Source organism: Nanorana parkeri, unplaced genomic scaffold (assembly GCF_000935625.1).
Source record: "Nanorana parkeri isolate BGI_ZX_2015 unplaced genomic scaffold, ASM93562v1 scaffold2815, whole genome shotgun sequence".
Taxonomy (NCBI): domain Eukaryota; kingdom Metazoa; phylum Chordata; class Amphibia; order Anura; family Dicroglossidae; genus Nanorana; species Nanorana parkeri.
Genome location: NW_017309083.1, coordinates 37,021 through 51,524, shown reverse-complemented (window position 1 = coordinate 51,524; position 14,504 = coordinate 37,021). Strand labels below are relative to the sequence as shown.

At 42.3% G+C, this 14,504-nt stretch overlaps 1 protein-coding gene across 1 annotated transcript in view; it reads left to right on the top strand.

Annotated features, from left to right (window-relative positions):
- Window positions 1-4,273, top strand: part of KCNS3 (potassium voltage-gated channel modifier subfamily S member 3) — a 54,510-nt gene extending 50,237 nt beyond the window's left edge. The window contains exon 2 of the mRNA XM_018574215.1: window positions 2,764-4,273. Within this exon, the coding sequence (XP_018429717.1) occupies window positions 2,810-4,273 (1,464 nt within the window). The 5' untranslated portion in view covers window positions 2,764-2,809. The remainder of the gene's footprint in view (window positions 1-2,763) is intronic.
- The last annotated feature ends 10,231 nt before the right edge of the window (window positions 4,274-14,504 follow it).

Here is a 14,504-nt window from a genome sequence, read left to right as displayed (position 1 = left end):
CTCTGATTAGAAGGGGGAGCTCCTGATATGAAAGGGGGGACTCTGATGGGAAGGGGGGGCTCCTGATATGAAAGGGGGGCTCCTGATGTGAAAGTGGATCTCCTGATATGAAAGGGGGACTCTGGTGTGAAGGGGAGCTCCTGATGTGAAAGGGGGGCTCCTGATGTGAAAGGGGGACTCTGATGTGAAGGGGGAGCTCCTGATATGAAAGGGGGGACTCTGATGGGAAGGGTAAGCTCTTGATATGAAAGGGGGGCTCTGATGGGAAGGGTAAGCTCTTGATATGAAAGGGGGGACTCTGATGTAAATGAGAAGCTCCTGATATGAAAGAGGGTCTCCTGGTGTGAAAAGGGAGCTCCTGATGTGAATGGGGGGACTCTGATGTGAAAGGGGGCTCCTTATGTGAAGAATGCCCTTGAAGTGAAGGGGGATTCTAATGTGCAAAAGGCTCTTGAAGTGAAGAGGGTATTCTGATTTAAATGGAGCTGTTGAAGTGAAGTCAAGGGGGGCTTCTGATATGAAGGTACTTCAAGTGAAGGGGGGCTTCACATGCAAATGGGATGGAGTCTGATAAGGGGGGATCTGAATCTGTCAAGGGGTCTCCTCATTTGGAGGGGGGTGGGGATTCTGATGTGAAAGGGGTACTCTGATGTAAAGGGGGATTCTTCTGTTATAGGGGGCACCTGATGTAAAGGGGGGCTTTGCTGTGAAAGGAGAGCTCCTGATACGAAAGCGGGGCTTCTGATGTAAAAAGGCTCTTGTGCTTCTTGTGTAAAGAAGGCTACTGAAGTGAAGGGGTGCTTCTGATTTCAAGAGGGCTCTTAAAGTGAAGGAGGGGGGCTTCTGATGTGAAGAGGGCTTTTAAAGTGAAAGGGGAACCTAATTTTTTGTTTTTCATGGGGTGCCCCCTCCCTAAAATCCATATCAGACCCCTGTCTGGGATAAGGGCCTGGTATGGATGTTGATGGGATCACACGTAGATTTTTACATTTACATTTTAGACTGGGGTACCCAACATTTTGCATAATTTTAAAGGGTGCAGTGACTTTAAAAAGGTTGCAAAACACTGGTCCATACCTGAATTTGACTTGGTATGAGCATCTTGCAATGTCGAGCCAGCAGAGGGATGACCTCAGCGGTTAACGCATGTTAGAATATGAGTATCACTGCAAGATATACCTTATATAGTTACATAATACAATGGTGTCTTCCCTTCTGCTGGCTGGGCAGTCAAAAATCAGCAGCAGACTGATGCTTCTTTTCTAAGGTGCTCGGGGCAGCAGCCACACACTAACGTCATCAAGTAGAATGCAGGACCAATAGCCCTTCATTGACAACAAGGGCCCATCCACAACCTTGTTGGGCACTAGAAAAAAATATCCTTGCTGTGGGGCCTCCCTGCAATGCAAGGGTCAAATACTTGCTAAGTCTGTGAGTTGAGGAATACGGAGTAATAGTTACCTTATTCCTCACTCCGGCAGTACAACTGGACTCCCCACAGCTTCTTCTCTAAGGTGCTCCGGCCAACGGCCACACACTAACGCCATCAAGTAGAATGCAGGACCAATAGCCCTGCATTGTACACTAGGACAGCGAAGGCCCATCCGCAATCCAGAGCATCAGAGAAGAGAGGTGACCAAGGAATAAGGTAAGTATTACAGCCTATTGCTCTTCCCCTTACACCTAATGAGAATTTAGCCCTGGCAGTGTGTGTATGGGGTGGGGGTAATGGGCACTGCAGGAGTATTTTTTTTCTCATTCACGGAGTTTAGCTTTAAATCTGTTTGAATATCTGAATATTTTAATTCAATAAAGTTAAAAGGTTGCCATGAATAAACTGTGTGAGTGGGGATCAGGGGATGGTTTGCCTGAAGTATGATGTCTGACTGCCGTTAAGGTGAAAGTAAAAGGTGAGCTCTTGCCATAAATTACACTTTATGGCACACTGCCGTGCCCAAGCACTGACCAGCTAGACTGTCAGTTGCTTCTCCTTCCCCCATGGCCACCAGTTCCTGCACTGCTACTTCCCGATTTACTGCTGTCTTGTTTGGTCATTGCGCTGCCTTTGATGATGTATACAGTAATACCTTGGTTTACGAGCATAATTCGTTCCGGAAGCATGCTTGTAATCCAAAGCGCTTGTATATCAAAGCGAATTTCCCCATAGGAAATAATGGAAATTCAGATGATTCGTTCCACAACCCAAAAGTATTCATATAAAAATGATTATAATACTGTACTGTAATATAATACTGTACAAAATATAAAGAAAAATAAGCCAATTGCCAGTACCTTCGTGGCTGGTGTGAGGGGGACGAGAGAGAGGAGGATTATTGTGTAGGACGACTTTCACTATCACTAACGGAATCACTGCTATCTCTTGACTCAATGGAATCTTTTTCATTTCGTAAAACCTTAACAAGGAATCTATCCAATGTGACATTGCATTGTCGTTAAACAGACACATCGCTCGCACTGCTACAGCCTTATTCAGGGGGCTGTTTTTCTACAAAATTTTGCTCTTAGTGCAAGACATTGCTTGTATATCAAGGCAACATTTTTCAGAAATGTTTGCTTGTCTTGCAAAACACTCTCAAACCAAGTTACTTGTAAACCAATGTATTACTGTATTGCCCCCGATACCCGTCCCTGTAAGATGCCAGGAATGAGCCGGACTGCAGTGTATACATTCATGTATAGGTATTTTATGTAGAAAATGTTACTATGATCTCCCATGATCTAATGACCTTTTTTTATACCTAGGTGAAATGTAAGCTCCTTGGTTTACAGTTCCACACAAGCTGCCAGGATGGTGTATGGAGAATTCTTCCACCGAAATAAAGGTGATGAGGAGGTGCTGAAGTTAAACGTCGGGGGCTTTAAGCAGTCAGTAGCCCAAAGGACTTTGTTGAAGTTCCCTCATACAAGACTGGGGAAACTACTCAATTGCCATTCAGAAGAAGCCATACTTGAACTCTGTGATGACTATAATGTTGCTGACAAGGAATATTACTTTGACAGGAACCCTTCCTTATTTAGATATATCTTGAACTTTTACTACACGGGGAAACTCCACTTCATGGAAGAGCTGTGCGTGTTTTCCTTTTGCCAAGAAATCGAATACTGGGGTATTAATGAACTTTTTATTGATTCTTGTTGTAGCAACAAATATCAGGAAAAAAAGGAATGTATTTCAGAGGACTGGGATCAGAAGAGTGATGTCATCAGCATGGACTCCACTTCTGACCAGTCCTCTGTTTTTGAGAAGGAACTGGAGCTCTTTGATAACTTAAAGTTTGGAAACTTTCGCAGAAAAGTATGGGTCCGTCTGGAAAACCCGGCTTTTTCTTTATCGGCAAAGCTTATAGCTATTTCTTCCCTAAGCGTGGTCTTAACGTCAATAGTAGCCATGTGCATCCATAGCATGCCAGAATTCCAAAAGGTAGATTACAACGAACGACAACTCGAAGATCCAGTCCTCGCAGTGGTGGAAATTATATGCATTGTCTGGTTTACTACAGAATTGGTCGTCAGGCTATCGGTAGCTCCTTCACAGAAAAAGTTTTGGAAGAACCCCATGAACATCATAGATTTTGTCTCTATAATTCCTTTTTATGCCACCCTGGTTCTAGACAGGCAAGACGAAGAGAATGAAGGCATTGAGAACATGGGAAAGGTCGTCCAAATCCTGAGACTGATGAGGATTTTTCGGATTCTAAAACTTGCCAGGCACTCGGTTGGGTTGCGGTCTTTGGGAGCCACTTTGAGACACAGCTATCATGAAGTTGGGCTTCTACTCTTATTTTTGGCTGTTGGGATTTCAATATTTTCAGTTCTGGTTTATTACCTGGAAAAAGATGATGAATTGTCCCCTCTTGTGAGCATCCCTATCTGCTGGTGGTGGGCCACCATTAGCATGACTACGGTTGGCTATGGAGACACACATCCCGTAACACTGTATGGAAAGCTTGTGGGCAGTGTTTGCATTATCTGTGGTATACTAGTAGTTGCCCTTCCAATAACCATCATTTTTAACAAATTTTCTAAATATTATCAAAAGCAGAAAGCAATAGATGTAGATGGCTGCAATGACGATGAACAAAAAGACAAATTTAATGACCTTCCTTATTTCAACATAAGAGACATATATGCAAGAAGGATGAATTCCTTCATTTCCAGTCTCTCGTCTGTCGGGATTATCGCAAGTAATGACTCAACAGATGCCTCTAGTATCCAAGAACTGGATGATGCTTATAATGCCACTTTCAAATGACACATACTGTATGGTTCTGTCCTTTGCCATGCTTGTTATGATTTATCATCATCACTGATTGCTACCTCCTTATTTGAGTTGGGTTTATTGAGTACACCTAGAACTGCTCATTCAGTGCAGGTTGGAAAGGCATACTACAACATTGTATGCTCACTGTTTACACTTCTCAATGGCTTTGACCATGTACGTATTACACCCCATGAATGTGTTCATTACTGTCTAAAATCTAAAATTCATTGGTGCAGAGGCTGCTTTCTTTAAAGATTATTAAGACAAAGCAACAGGTTTGCTTTAACCCCACCCCCTATCAGCCTATACTTACCTTTTCTGCACTCCATTCAGAACTAGAAACCAAAAGGAAATGCTCAGTACTTCTGGGTATGGAGGAGGATATGAATGCCTCCATGGTAGAACGCTGGGCCAATCAGCTCTGTCATACAAGGCTATAGCCCAGTGTTAGCTATGCCTCTGGTGACTTTTAGCAAACACAGGGCTTCACTCTCACTCCTAGTGGATGAACACAGAGGTGGGGAAGGGAAAGGAAGATAAGTATATGCATATGTGCAGATCTGCATTAAAGTAGGCCTGTTGCATTGCCCTTTTCGGCAAAGCACAGATTCATATTAGGGATTAAGCACATTTGTTGTGAAAAGTAAGACCACATTTGGCAGTTGATGGGCTGCAACACAAACAGGTACCTTGTAGGCTTAGCAGTGTCTCCACTACCCTGCACAGCAGATGCTGATCTAGAATGGACGATTGTATAGCAGTTGTTGGCCAACATGTACAAGTTTATATGCAGGGTCCCTATCAGCCTAGCTTATGGGGAAAGACAGCCAACCTGCTCAGTAATGCCATGGGGAGTTGTGAACCTGCAACTAGGGTTGCCACCTGTCCGGAATTCACCCGGACAGTCCGGGTTTTGAATGCTGTGTCCGGGTTTCATGGCAGCAGAAACCCGGACACAAGATGTCAGGCAGACAGGGGCAACAAAAATTAAGATAGGGCCCCCCCCCACTGAAAATAGTCTTTACTTGCATATGAATGTGCGGCGCTATTTACATATAAAACATTTCTGTGCGTCGCTAAGAGTGTTCGGGTTCCACATGAAGAAAGGGTGGCAACCCTACCTGCAACAAATGTGCAAACTTAGTGTAGTTGAAGCATCCTGAGCTTAAGAGGTACTTGTCTACTGCCACCTGTGGGCTGCCTTATCTTGCCTATGTAAAGTTATCCTTTCAGCATAATGCCAAAAGGGCACTATAGCAATTGTGGTTAAAATTAGACCAGGGGATCCAATGTGAGTTAATGTCTATGGTGCCTAATGGATCTAATTAACCACTGTGTACTATAATATGCTTCAACCCAGTCCTGAAAAGTCAGCTTTGGGCGGACCTCCATTTTAGAGAGAATTGTCACTTTTTAAAATTTAGTGAATGAGTTTAAAATAAAATCTATAACATTTTAGGACAAAATGTATTGGCTAAAATAGCTGTTTTCAGAGCTACCTTGTTCTACTGAGTATGGTTTATGGCAGGGGTATGCAGACTCCAGCCCTCCAGTTGTGGTGAAACGTCAAATCCCATCATTCATCTGCCTCTTGGAGTCATGGCTATGGCTGTCAGAGTCTTGAAATGCCTTATGGGATTTTTTGTTCCACAACAGCTGGAGGGCCAGAGTTTGCGCACCCCTGGTTTATGGTGTCCCTTTTACACCAACACATCCTTCTACATCTGTGTGTTCTCTAACCCTCAACCTATTCTAGCAAAGATACCCAGCCTGTCTACTCCACCTCTGCCTGTTATCATTTAAAGTAAACATTTGGTGATAATTAAAGTGACACTTATCTCAGAAGTTAAACCTTAAAAATGCATTCAAGTACCTTAAAGTGACATTAAACCCTCAGATTTTTTAACATAAACCAATACTGTAATGTGCGCCTTACTGTAATCCATGGTAGTTTCCCTTCTCTTTGCTGCTCTTCCTTTTAAATCTGTATCTGTTCTCATGCTCTGCAGAACTTCTGTTTTGCAGCAGACTGCCTTGTCTCAGGAATGGATACACGGTGTCTGTGTATACGTTTGTATAGGCTGAAACCTGAGCCAGCACTACAGGAAGAGGCCCTGAGCTGAAAAGGGAAGTTCTTCCCAAGCATGAGAAGACATGAGGATTTAAAAGGAAGAGCAGCAAAGAGAAGGGAAACAACCATGGATTACAGTAAGGCACACATTACAGTATTGGTTTATGTTAAAAAATCTGAGGGTTTAATGTCACTTTAATTATTACCAAATGTATCTTATTTGTGTATCGCTCGGCTGTAGATCCTCCAATCATCTCTGAATTGGTGCTGACACTGTCCTTCCTTCTGTAGGGGGGTCTACTTTTGTTCCCCATGGTCCCTGTGTGTGGTGTAAAGTAGTCACCGCTCCAAGCTCACTCCTGGGATGGACTACAATCTCAATACAAATTAGTAGACTAAATGTGAGCTTGTAGTCCATCACAAGAGTGAGTGGTGACTACTTTACAACACACACAGGGGCCATGGGGAACAAAAGTAGCCACCCTCCAGAAGGAAGTACAGTGTCAGCACCAATTCAGGGATGATTGGAGGATCTACAGCCGAGTGATACACAAATAAGATACATTTTTGGTAATAATTAAAGTACTTGAATGTATTTTTAAGGTTTAACTCCGGAGCTTAGTGTCACTTTAATTTATAAAACTGGACATCTATTGATATGAACATAGCAACCCGCTTGTAGGGTCACTGTCTGTGGCTGACAACACCTCACACATCTTGGCATTGGTTTGTAAGGCTATGATACAGGGTACAGCCTAGATCTACTAAACATGGGTGCGGTGCTGGTCCCTATTTGCATATCATAACATCCTGGTTCTAGGTCTCCCAGGGAACTCTAAAGGAAATCTAAGCTAACATGAATTATTTGTTGTTTGTTGCAGGTTACTTCTATTAGCTTTCTCCCTTGTTTTATTTTAAAGAGAACCTGTCATGTACCGTCACCTAACCTATGAATAAAAGAGCAGGGACTAGTAGACCAGGGACCAGCAGGTATGTTCGGCTACTCAAAGCATGGCGTCCTGGCCCCCAGACTACTTATGCATTTACCAAATTTATGAAAGTTAGGACATAGGCAGGGCTTTGCCCCTGCATCCAGCCATGAGTCTGAGGGACCAATTAAGCCAGGACATGGCATGTGAGCTGAAACAAATATTTATGTAGGCACTTCAGGCATTCCAGGGATGTGCTGGAGCCAAGTCTGTAGATACCAACATTAACAAACATAAGGTACTAGGCCCCACTTTCATACTTTGAGGTTTCTTTATTAAGGTCAGAATCATGACATGCTTGCTTTTATTTGTTGCCCTAGCTCACTGTTAGGAAGATGTCATTTCATGCTCCAACATGGGCACCATATACCAGACTCTTGAACAAGGATGCTATGAAAATAGACATTTAGGATAACCACAATATACACTGCCTGGCAAAAAAAAAGTCACCACCTGGATTAAGCTAAGCAGATAGGACAGAACCTTCCATTGGTTAATAGGTCTAGGTTCAGCAATGTTATGTCCCCAAAAAATGAGGTCAGCTGCTGACCTGAATATACTGAATGACCAGGTTTTACCATTAATGGATTTTTTTTCCCCTGATGGCACATTGGGCATATCCCAAGATGACAATGTCATCGGGCTCAGAATGTGAAAGAGTGGTTCAGGGAGCATGAGACATCATTGTCACACAGGGATCGGCCACCACAGAGTCCAGACCTTCACCCCATTGAGAATCTTTGGGATGTGCCGGAGAAGACTTTACACAGAGGTCTGACTCTCCCATCATCACTACAAGATGTTGGGGAAAAATGAATGCAACTCTGGATGGAAATCAATGCTGTGACATTGCATAAGCTTATCGAAACAATGCCATGGTGAATGTGTGAAAGCTAAAGGCGGTCTTTTGTTTTTTTTGGCCAGGCAGCGTATTACAAAATTTAATTACATGGATCAAACCAACAGATATTCAGGATAATACAAAAAAAGACATAATCTCGTTAAATAAGGTCCCTAGCCTTGTTTTGTTCTTTGTAGCACTTATTTCTCAGGGTACGACTTCGCCATATTTTAGTAACATGTATTGCTACTGAATTTTTATTGCAGGACATACGTTTTGTTTTGACAAACTGAATATTTTGCCTCTTCGATGCTTTATTTTTTTACATATGTTTTCTATGAAAAAAAAATCTAAAAATAGTTTGTGAAATAGCTATGATATTTGTTTTGGTTGCACTTTAATCCCTTTACATCCTGTTCTCAAGCATGTGCTGGGAAACCTTGGCACAGCGAATGGCTTTGTCTCGGGACTTCTTTCTTTATATTGTCATGGAGAATGCACTGCTAATGTAGCCAGATTGCACTCGTTCAAATCATTATGTGTTGCAGGTTTTTATATAGTACGGTCAATTTACGTGCTTTACCTACTGTTCATTCATCAGTCCCTGCCCTCAAGGAGCTTACAATCTAAGGCCCCTATCTCACACGCATACATATAAGAGCCAATTTAGACATGAGCCAATAAACCTACCAGCATGTCTTCAGAGTGTGGGAGGAAACCAGAGAATCCAGAGGAAACCCACACAAGCACAAGGAGAACACTCCATGCAGCTATTGTTTGAACCAGGTACTTCAATGCTGTGAGGCAGAAGTGCTAACCACTGAGCCACCGTGCTGCCCAAAGTACAGAAGAACTGGTATTATATGGGGACACTTCTGGCAAGCTTGGACACTATCAGGAAGTACAGGAGCTTGAAGGGACCAATAAAAGCTGCTTTAGACATGCAGTGCACCTACAGTGGGGAAAATAATGATTTGATCCCCTGCAGATTTTGTAGGTTTGCCCACTTACAAAGAAATGAAAGGTCTATAATTTGTATCATAGGTGTATTTTAAATGATAGAGACAGAATATCAACCAAAAATCCAGGAAAAACACATGATGCAAATGTTATAAATTGAATTGCAGTTCAGTGAGCAAATTAAGTATTTGATGCCCTACCAACCAACAATAAGTCTGGCTCCTCCCACAGACTGGCTACGTGGTACACCGATTAGCCCTGTCACTTTAAGAATGTGCTCCTAACGACAACTCGTAATGTATATAAAAGACACCTGTCCACAGAATCTCTTTCTTCCATTCGAATCTCACCACCATGGGCAAGACCAAAGAGATGTCAAAGGACGTTAGGGACAAGATTGTAGACCTGCGCAAGGCTGGAATGGGCAAACCTACAAAATCTGCAGGTGATCAAATGATTATTTTCCCCACTGTATATGTGCCGGCTAGTAGCCATTACTGAAATTATGATGTCATATCAGTTTTTCTATAATTTCAAATAAACAAGTCATTGGAGAGTCCAGGTATTGGTTACATTATGTAGCTGTGATAGATGGACAGAAGGACACATTTCTGCAAGGAGTCTATGAAACATATATATTTGATGGGTCATACAACCCACCAGTGCCCACCTGAAATGGAAATAAAAGTATCGGGTGGAAGTTTCCTTTCTCACTTTGAATGGAATCCTTGAAGACAGAAACATATTAGCTGCCATTGCTGACTTGTTAAAGGTGCAGGCTTTAAACGCATTACATTGATACTGTCTCCACTACCTGGTTACATTCAACAAGTACTGTATATAAGACATGTGTAGAGACATCCTGTAGAGCCCCATTGCAGAAATCTCAGTTTGGTTGAGTCTTTTCCACCATTTTTTTTCAAAAGCAATGAGTGGCATATAAAGAAAACATATTTGTATCAGTCTTTATTTACTTTTTGCTCTACTTCACAGTGCCTATATATAAAGTCATAGAATAAAACATGAGGTTATAGCTGTAGCAAGACACATGGACAGATTGTTAAGGGGCTATTCACAAAAGGGTGAAGAGTTTGGAGAAGGCTGATTCAGTTCACTTTCCAGCTCAGTTATGTTGTCCTAGATTGTTCACTTCTCCTGCCTTCTCCAAACCCGTCTCCCTTTTGTGAATAACCCCCTAAATGTTTTGGGGTTGTCAAATGTTATAATTGTCTATAATGCTTTCACTGAACTTTGGAATAATTGATTGTTTGCCCCATAATTTGCTCTGCATCTGTACCAACATTATAATTTTTTAGATTTACACTTCCAAGTTTATGGAAAACCAACCAAGTCCATGATGTCCTATTTGTCTCACGTTCTTTTGTAACTGCCCCATGATTCCCAAGAACACTGGAACTAGTTACACTCTACGAGCCTATTTTCTGAAGGAAGGAGCAAAAATAACACTAGCAGAGGTAAAACACAACTATAAAATCACATATGTGATGTAGGCTGCCCATACCAGTAAGACTGGACTCTCTGTACCCCTGCAACATTTTGTCAACACCTTTTGATCCCGTAGAACCATTGGATGGACAATTCCTTTGATTGCGTGACAACACAATTCACTGCAGCGTTGTTACCCTTGATGCTGCTATAGCTGCTTAGATGTTGACACTGTTGATAGCTTTAACAATAACCATGCCTGGTTCCATCCACAGCCCTTTAAATTGACAGCACATTGCTCTATTTACAGGAACTTATAAAAAAGTCATGTAAAAGCTCCGTCCAGTCCCTCCCGCCAGGAAAAATTCAGCTTCGCAGCTCCATTTACCATTAAATATAGGTAAATTACATTCATTTTAAGACATTTTACATTTTAACTTACCTTGAAAATGCTTGTTCATCCATTACTAATGTTTCAGGAACGAAGGTGGGCCATACGTTGTGCAAAATATAGACACTGAACCAATATAACATTAGATATATAGTCTTCTGGTCATCCTAGGTGACCATATATATTGTATACTAGATAAGCGTCTGTCTTTACTGACAGTGAAGTGTAATGGAAGGAATCTCCCCAAAACACCCGTGACCACATTCATAGATAAGTTAAAATTGACTTCAAGACCTAACCCAATGAAGCTATCGGACAATTTTTAGTAGCTTGGAAACATGCTTCCATGGAGGAAAACGAAGGCTCTTAAAGGTTAGATACCATCTGTCCCTTTATAGGAGTATGGGAAAACAAACACTTGGGATTGTCCAGTCTTAAGCATCATCTTCAGTGGGCCTACAAAGCCTCTCATAAGCCAGGCACTATGCAGTTAAGCATACATCAAACATCTTTAGTGGGTCTATAGAGCCTCCCATAAGCCCACACGGTATCAGCCAAATGATCAGACAAGTGGTAACGTAACAATTTGGCACTTACTGAACAAATGGAAGTTAAACAGATTGCACAGGGGAAGATAAAAAAGCAAGGGATAAGCATAGATCAAAATTACCTAATTCAAAGAATATATAATAAGCACATAAATGCCTCAATGCCAGTTCCTCAACTGGCCACAGGTGGCAGTACAATAGACCAGTTCATCTGGCATACTGAAAAGATACTTGTAGTGTCCTGAGAAAGGGGGTTCTGGTTGCGGAAGGCAAGCCAACCCCACTGTGTATGCAGTAACTCAGGGTCGGCTGCCACAATGTCCTCTCCAGTGACTGGGGTTTAAATAGAAGCTGCGTGCTCTTGTGCTTTCCTCTCGTGGCCCACACACCAGACTTAATAGTGGAGGACCCAGCACCTGGAGACAGCTCCCATGCCCAGTCATTGCTGTCCTATAGGTAGGATCTCTCTGAGCACCAGAGGGCTGGAGGAGCTGGAATATATATCCCCTGGGTGTGTCCAGGAGCACAGGGGATGATAGGAGTCCAGGGAATTGTAGGAAACTGAGTTAAAGGGACCCACATCTACCACTAGGGAAAGTGAGTAAAGAGGCACTCCACTCCACTACACATCAAACCTCTTCCGTGGGTCCACATAGCCTCCAATAAACCAGGCACTATGCAGTTAAGTTAATAAGAAACTGCTGGGTGAGCGCTCCTCTTCCAAGCAAGAGAGGGTGTAACCCCTTTAAGGTAAGTTAACCATTGTCCATTGCATATGGACTTTTGAATATGGAATGGTGTACGCACTATTGTCTTATCCGCATTTACCGAATGTTATGAACTATTGGACCATTTCTTGTTTGTTCTTAATTAGGAGTTTGTCAGCATATTGTGAACAAATAATTAAGGATGATTTTGTCTTGGCATGTGCAGTATGCATTGTAGAACAACACCAATTGTGAATGCAGGGCAGCATGTGTTACATGAAACTGAGGAACCTAATAAAAACTTCCTGTTTCAGTAAGAATATCAGGTCTGGTTTTAACTTTGAGCTCAGAAATGTTGTGTTTTCTGACTTTTATCTGTGAACAATATTTTTTAAAGGTTTCAAAGCGAGAGTTGTTATGATAGGCACCTAACATTGTTGAATATACGTTTTTGCTGCTTTCTTTGTAATGGGAGTACAGGTAAGATACTGTCTAGACTCTAGGGCGTTATATCCTGCACAGTGGTATACTTGTCCCCATCTTCACCACATAATGACAGCACAGGCAACAAACCGCATCCCGATTTATCTTCTGGGTTTAGACCTGTTATCATCCTGCAGAGGAGCAGTTGCCAGACACAGGCCTTCAATTTAAGTCTTTAACGTGTACCTGTTGAAGTATGTAGACCCCATAAACAATGTTTTTTTCTTCCACGAAAAGGGTTACTATTTGGGGGTTTTTTTCTTTTCCCATGTAAGCTGTTTATAGTTGTATATGTTGAAGAGCCTTCACCAGGCTGAAGGGAGGTCTGACCCCAGGGGAAGAGCAGAAAGTAGAAGAAAGGAAACTTGGACTATCAATAGGGTGGAAAATGGAAGAACTTCTCAAGCAGAAAACCCAATCACTAAAATGTCATATGAACATACAGTAGCTTGTGACTGTCGTTCATTTGGAAGGATTGTCCCACTTTTGGTATCAACTCCCACTGCCCCTCTTTCCTCCTCAGTTGTCCCTCTTTATGGTGCTCCCATCAACCTCCACACACTCAGCAGATATAATGTGATGATCCTAATAGGTTGGACTTGATGGACTAATGTCTTTATTCAACCTCAAATACTATGTAACTATGTAATGTAACCTAATGTATGACTAAACACAGGTCAGATTGCATTGTAATGCATCAGAAACTCTTCATGGGAAATCACATCTACTATTAATCCTCAGGATGGGCGAATAACCAGAGAACTTCTCGATTGTGTCTTGAGTGTACACTCTTGATAAAGTTGAGGAGCACGAAATGTCTTGAGTGTACACTCTTGATAAAGTTAAGGGGGATGAACTGTCTTGAGTGTACACTCTTGATAAAGTTGAGGAGGATGAACTGTCTTGAGTGTACACCCTTGATAAAGTTGAGGAGCACGAAATGTTTTAAGCGGACACTCTTGATAAAGTTGAGGATCTAATGTCTTGAGCGTACACTCTTGATAAAGTTGAGGACAAAATGTCTTGAGTGTACACTCTTGATAAAGTTAAGGAGCACAAACTGTCTTGAGTGTACACTCTTGATAAAGTTGAGGAGCATGAAATGTCTTCAGTGTACTCTATTGATAAAGTTGAGGAGGACGAAACATGTTGAGTTTGTTGATACCATTTTGGTTGTCTGAGTAATGGGTTACGACCGATGAGCTGGATTATTTTCTGCACTTTGTTTCTTTTACATTTGCACCGATCGTCGCTAAATACAAGCGATCCGCCAGCTTTACAGCCGGCGGATCGCATGTATATTAACGGGCATCGCTGCCCGTTTTTAAATTGCGGCCATTTCCCGCTCGCGCGCGCGCCCGGCAGCGCGTGCAAGGGGGCGTGTCTGAGTGGACGTCTAGAGACGCCCGCTCAGATCTAGAGAGCTCCTGGCCGGCCGTTTTTTTACTACGGCCGGCCCGGAGGCAGTTAATAAATGTTTGTACCCCTACACCCCCCCCTTGTGTTTTTTATATGATGGTTTATGGGGATGAATGGTGACACCGGGGTGGTTGGAAAAGAGGTTATAACTATCTGCATACTTTCCTGGAGCAGAATTCTAAAGAGAGGTTCTCTGATTATTTGACCATCCGGAGGAATACCAGTAGATGTGATTTCCCATGAAGAGTTTGTGATACATTAAAGACACAGTCTGATCTTTGTACATTCATACATTAGGTTACATTCTATCTGGTGAGGGGAGCACTCTGATGTATCATATGGATACACACACTTGATTATTGGCACA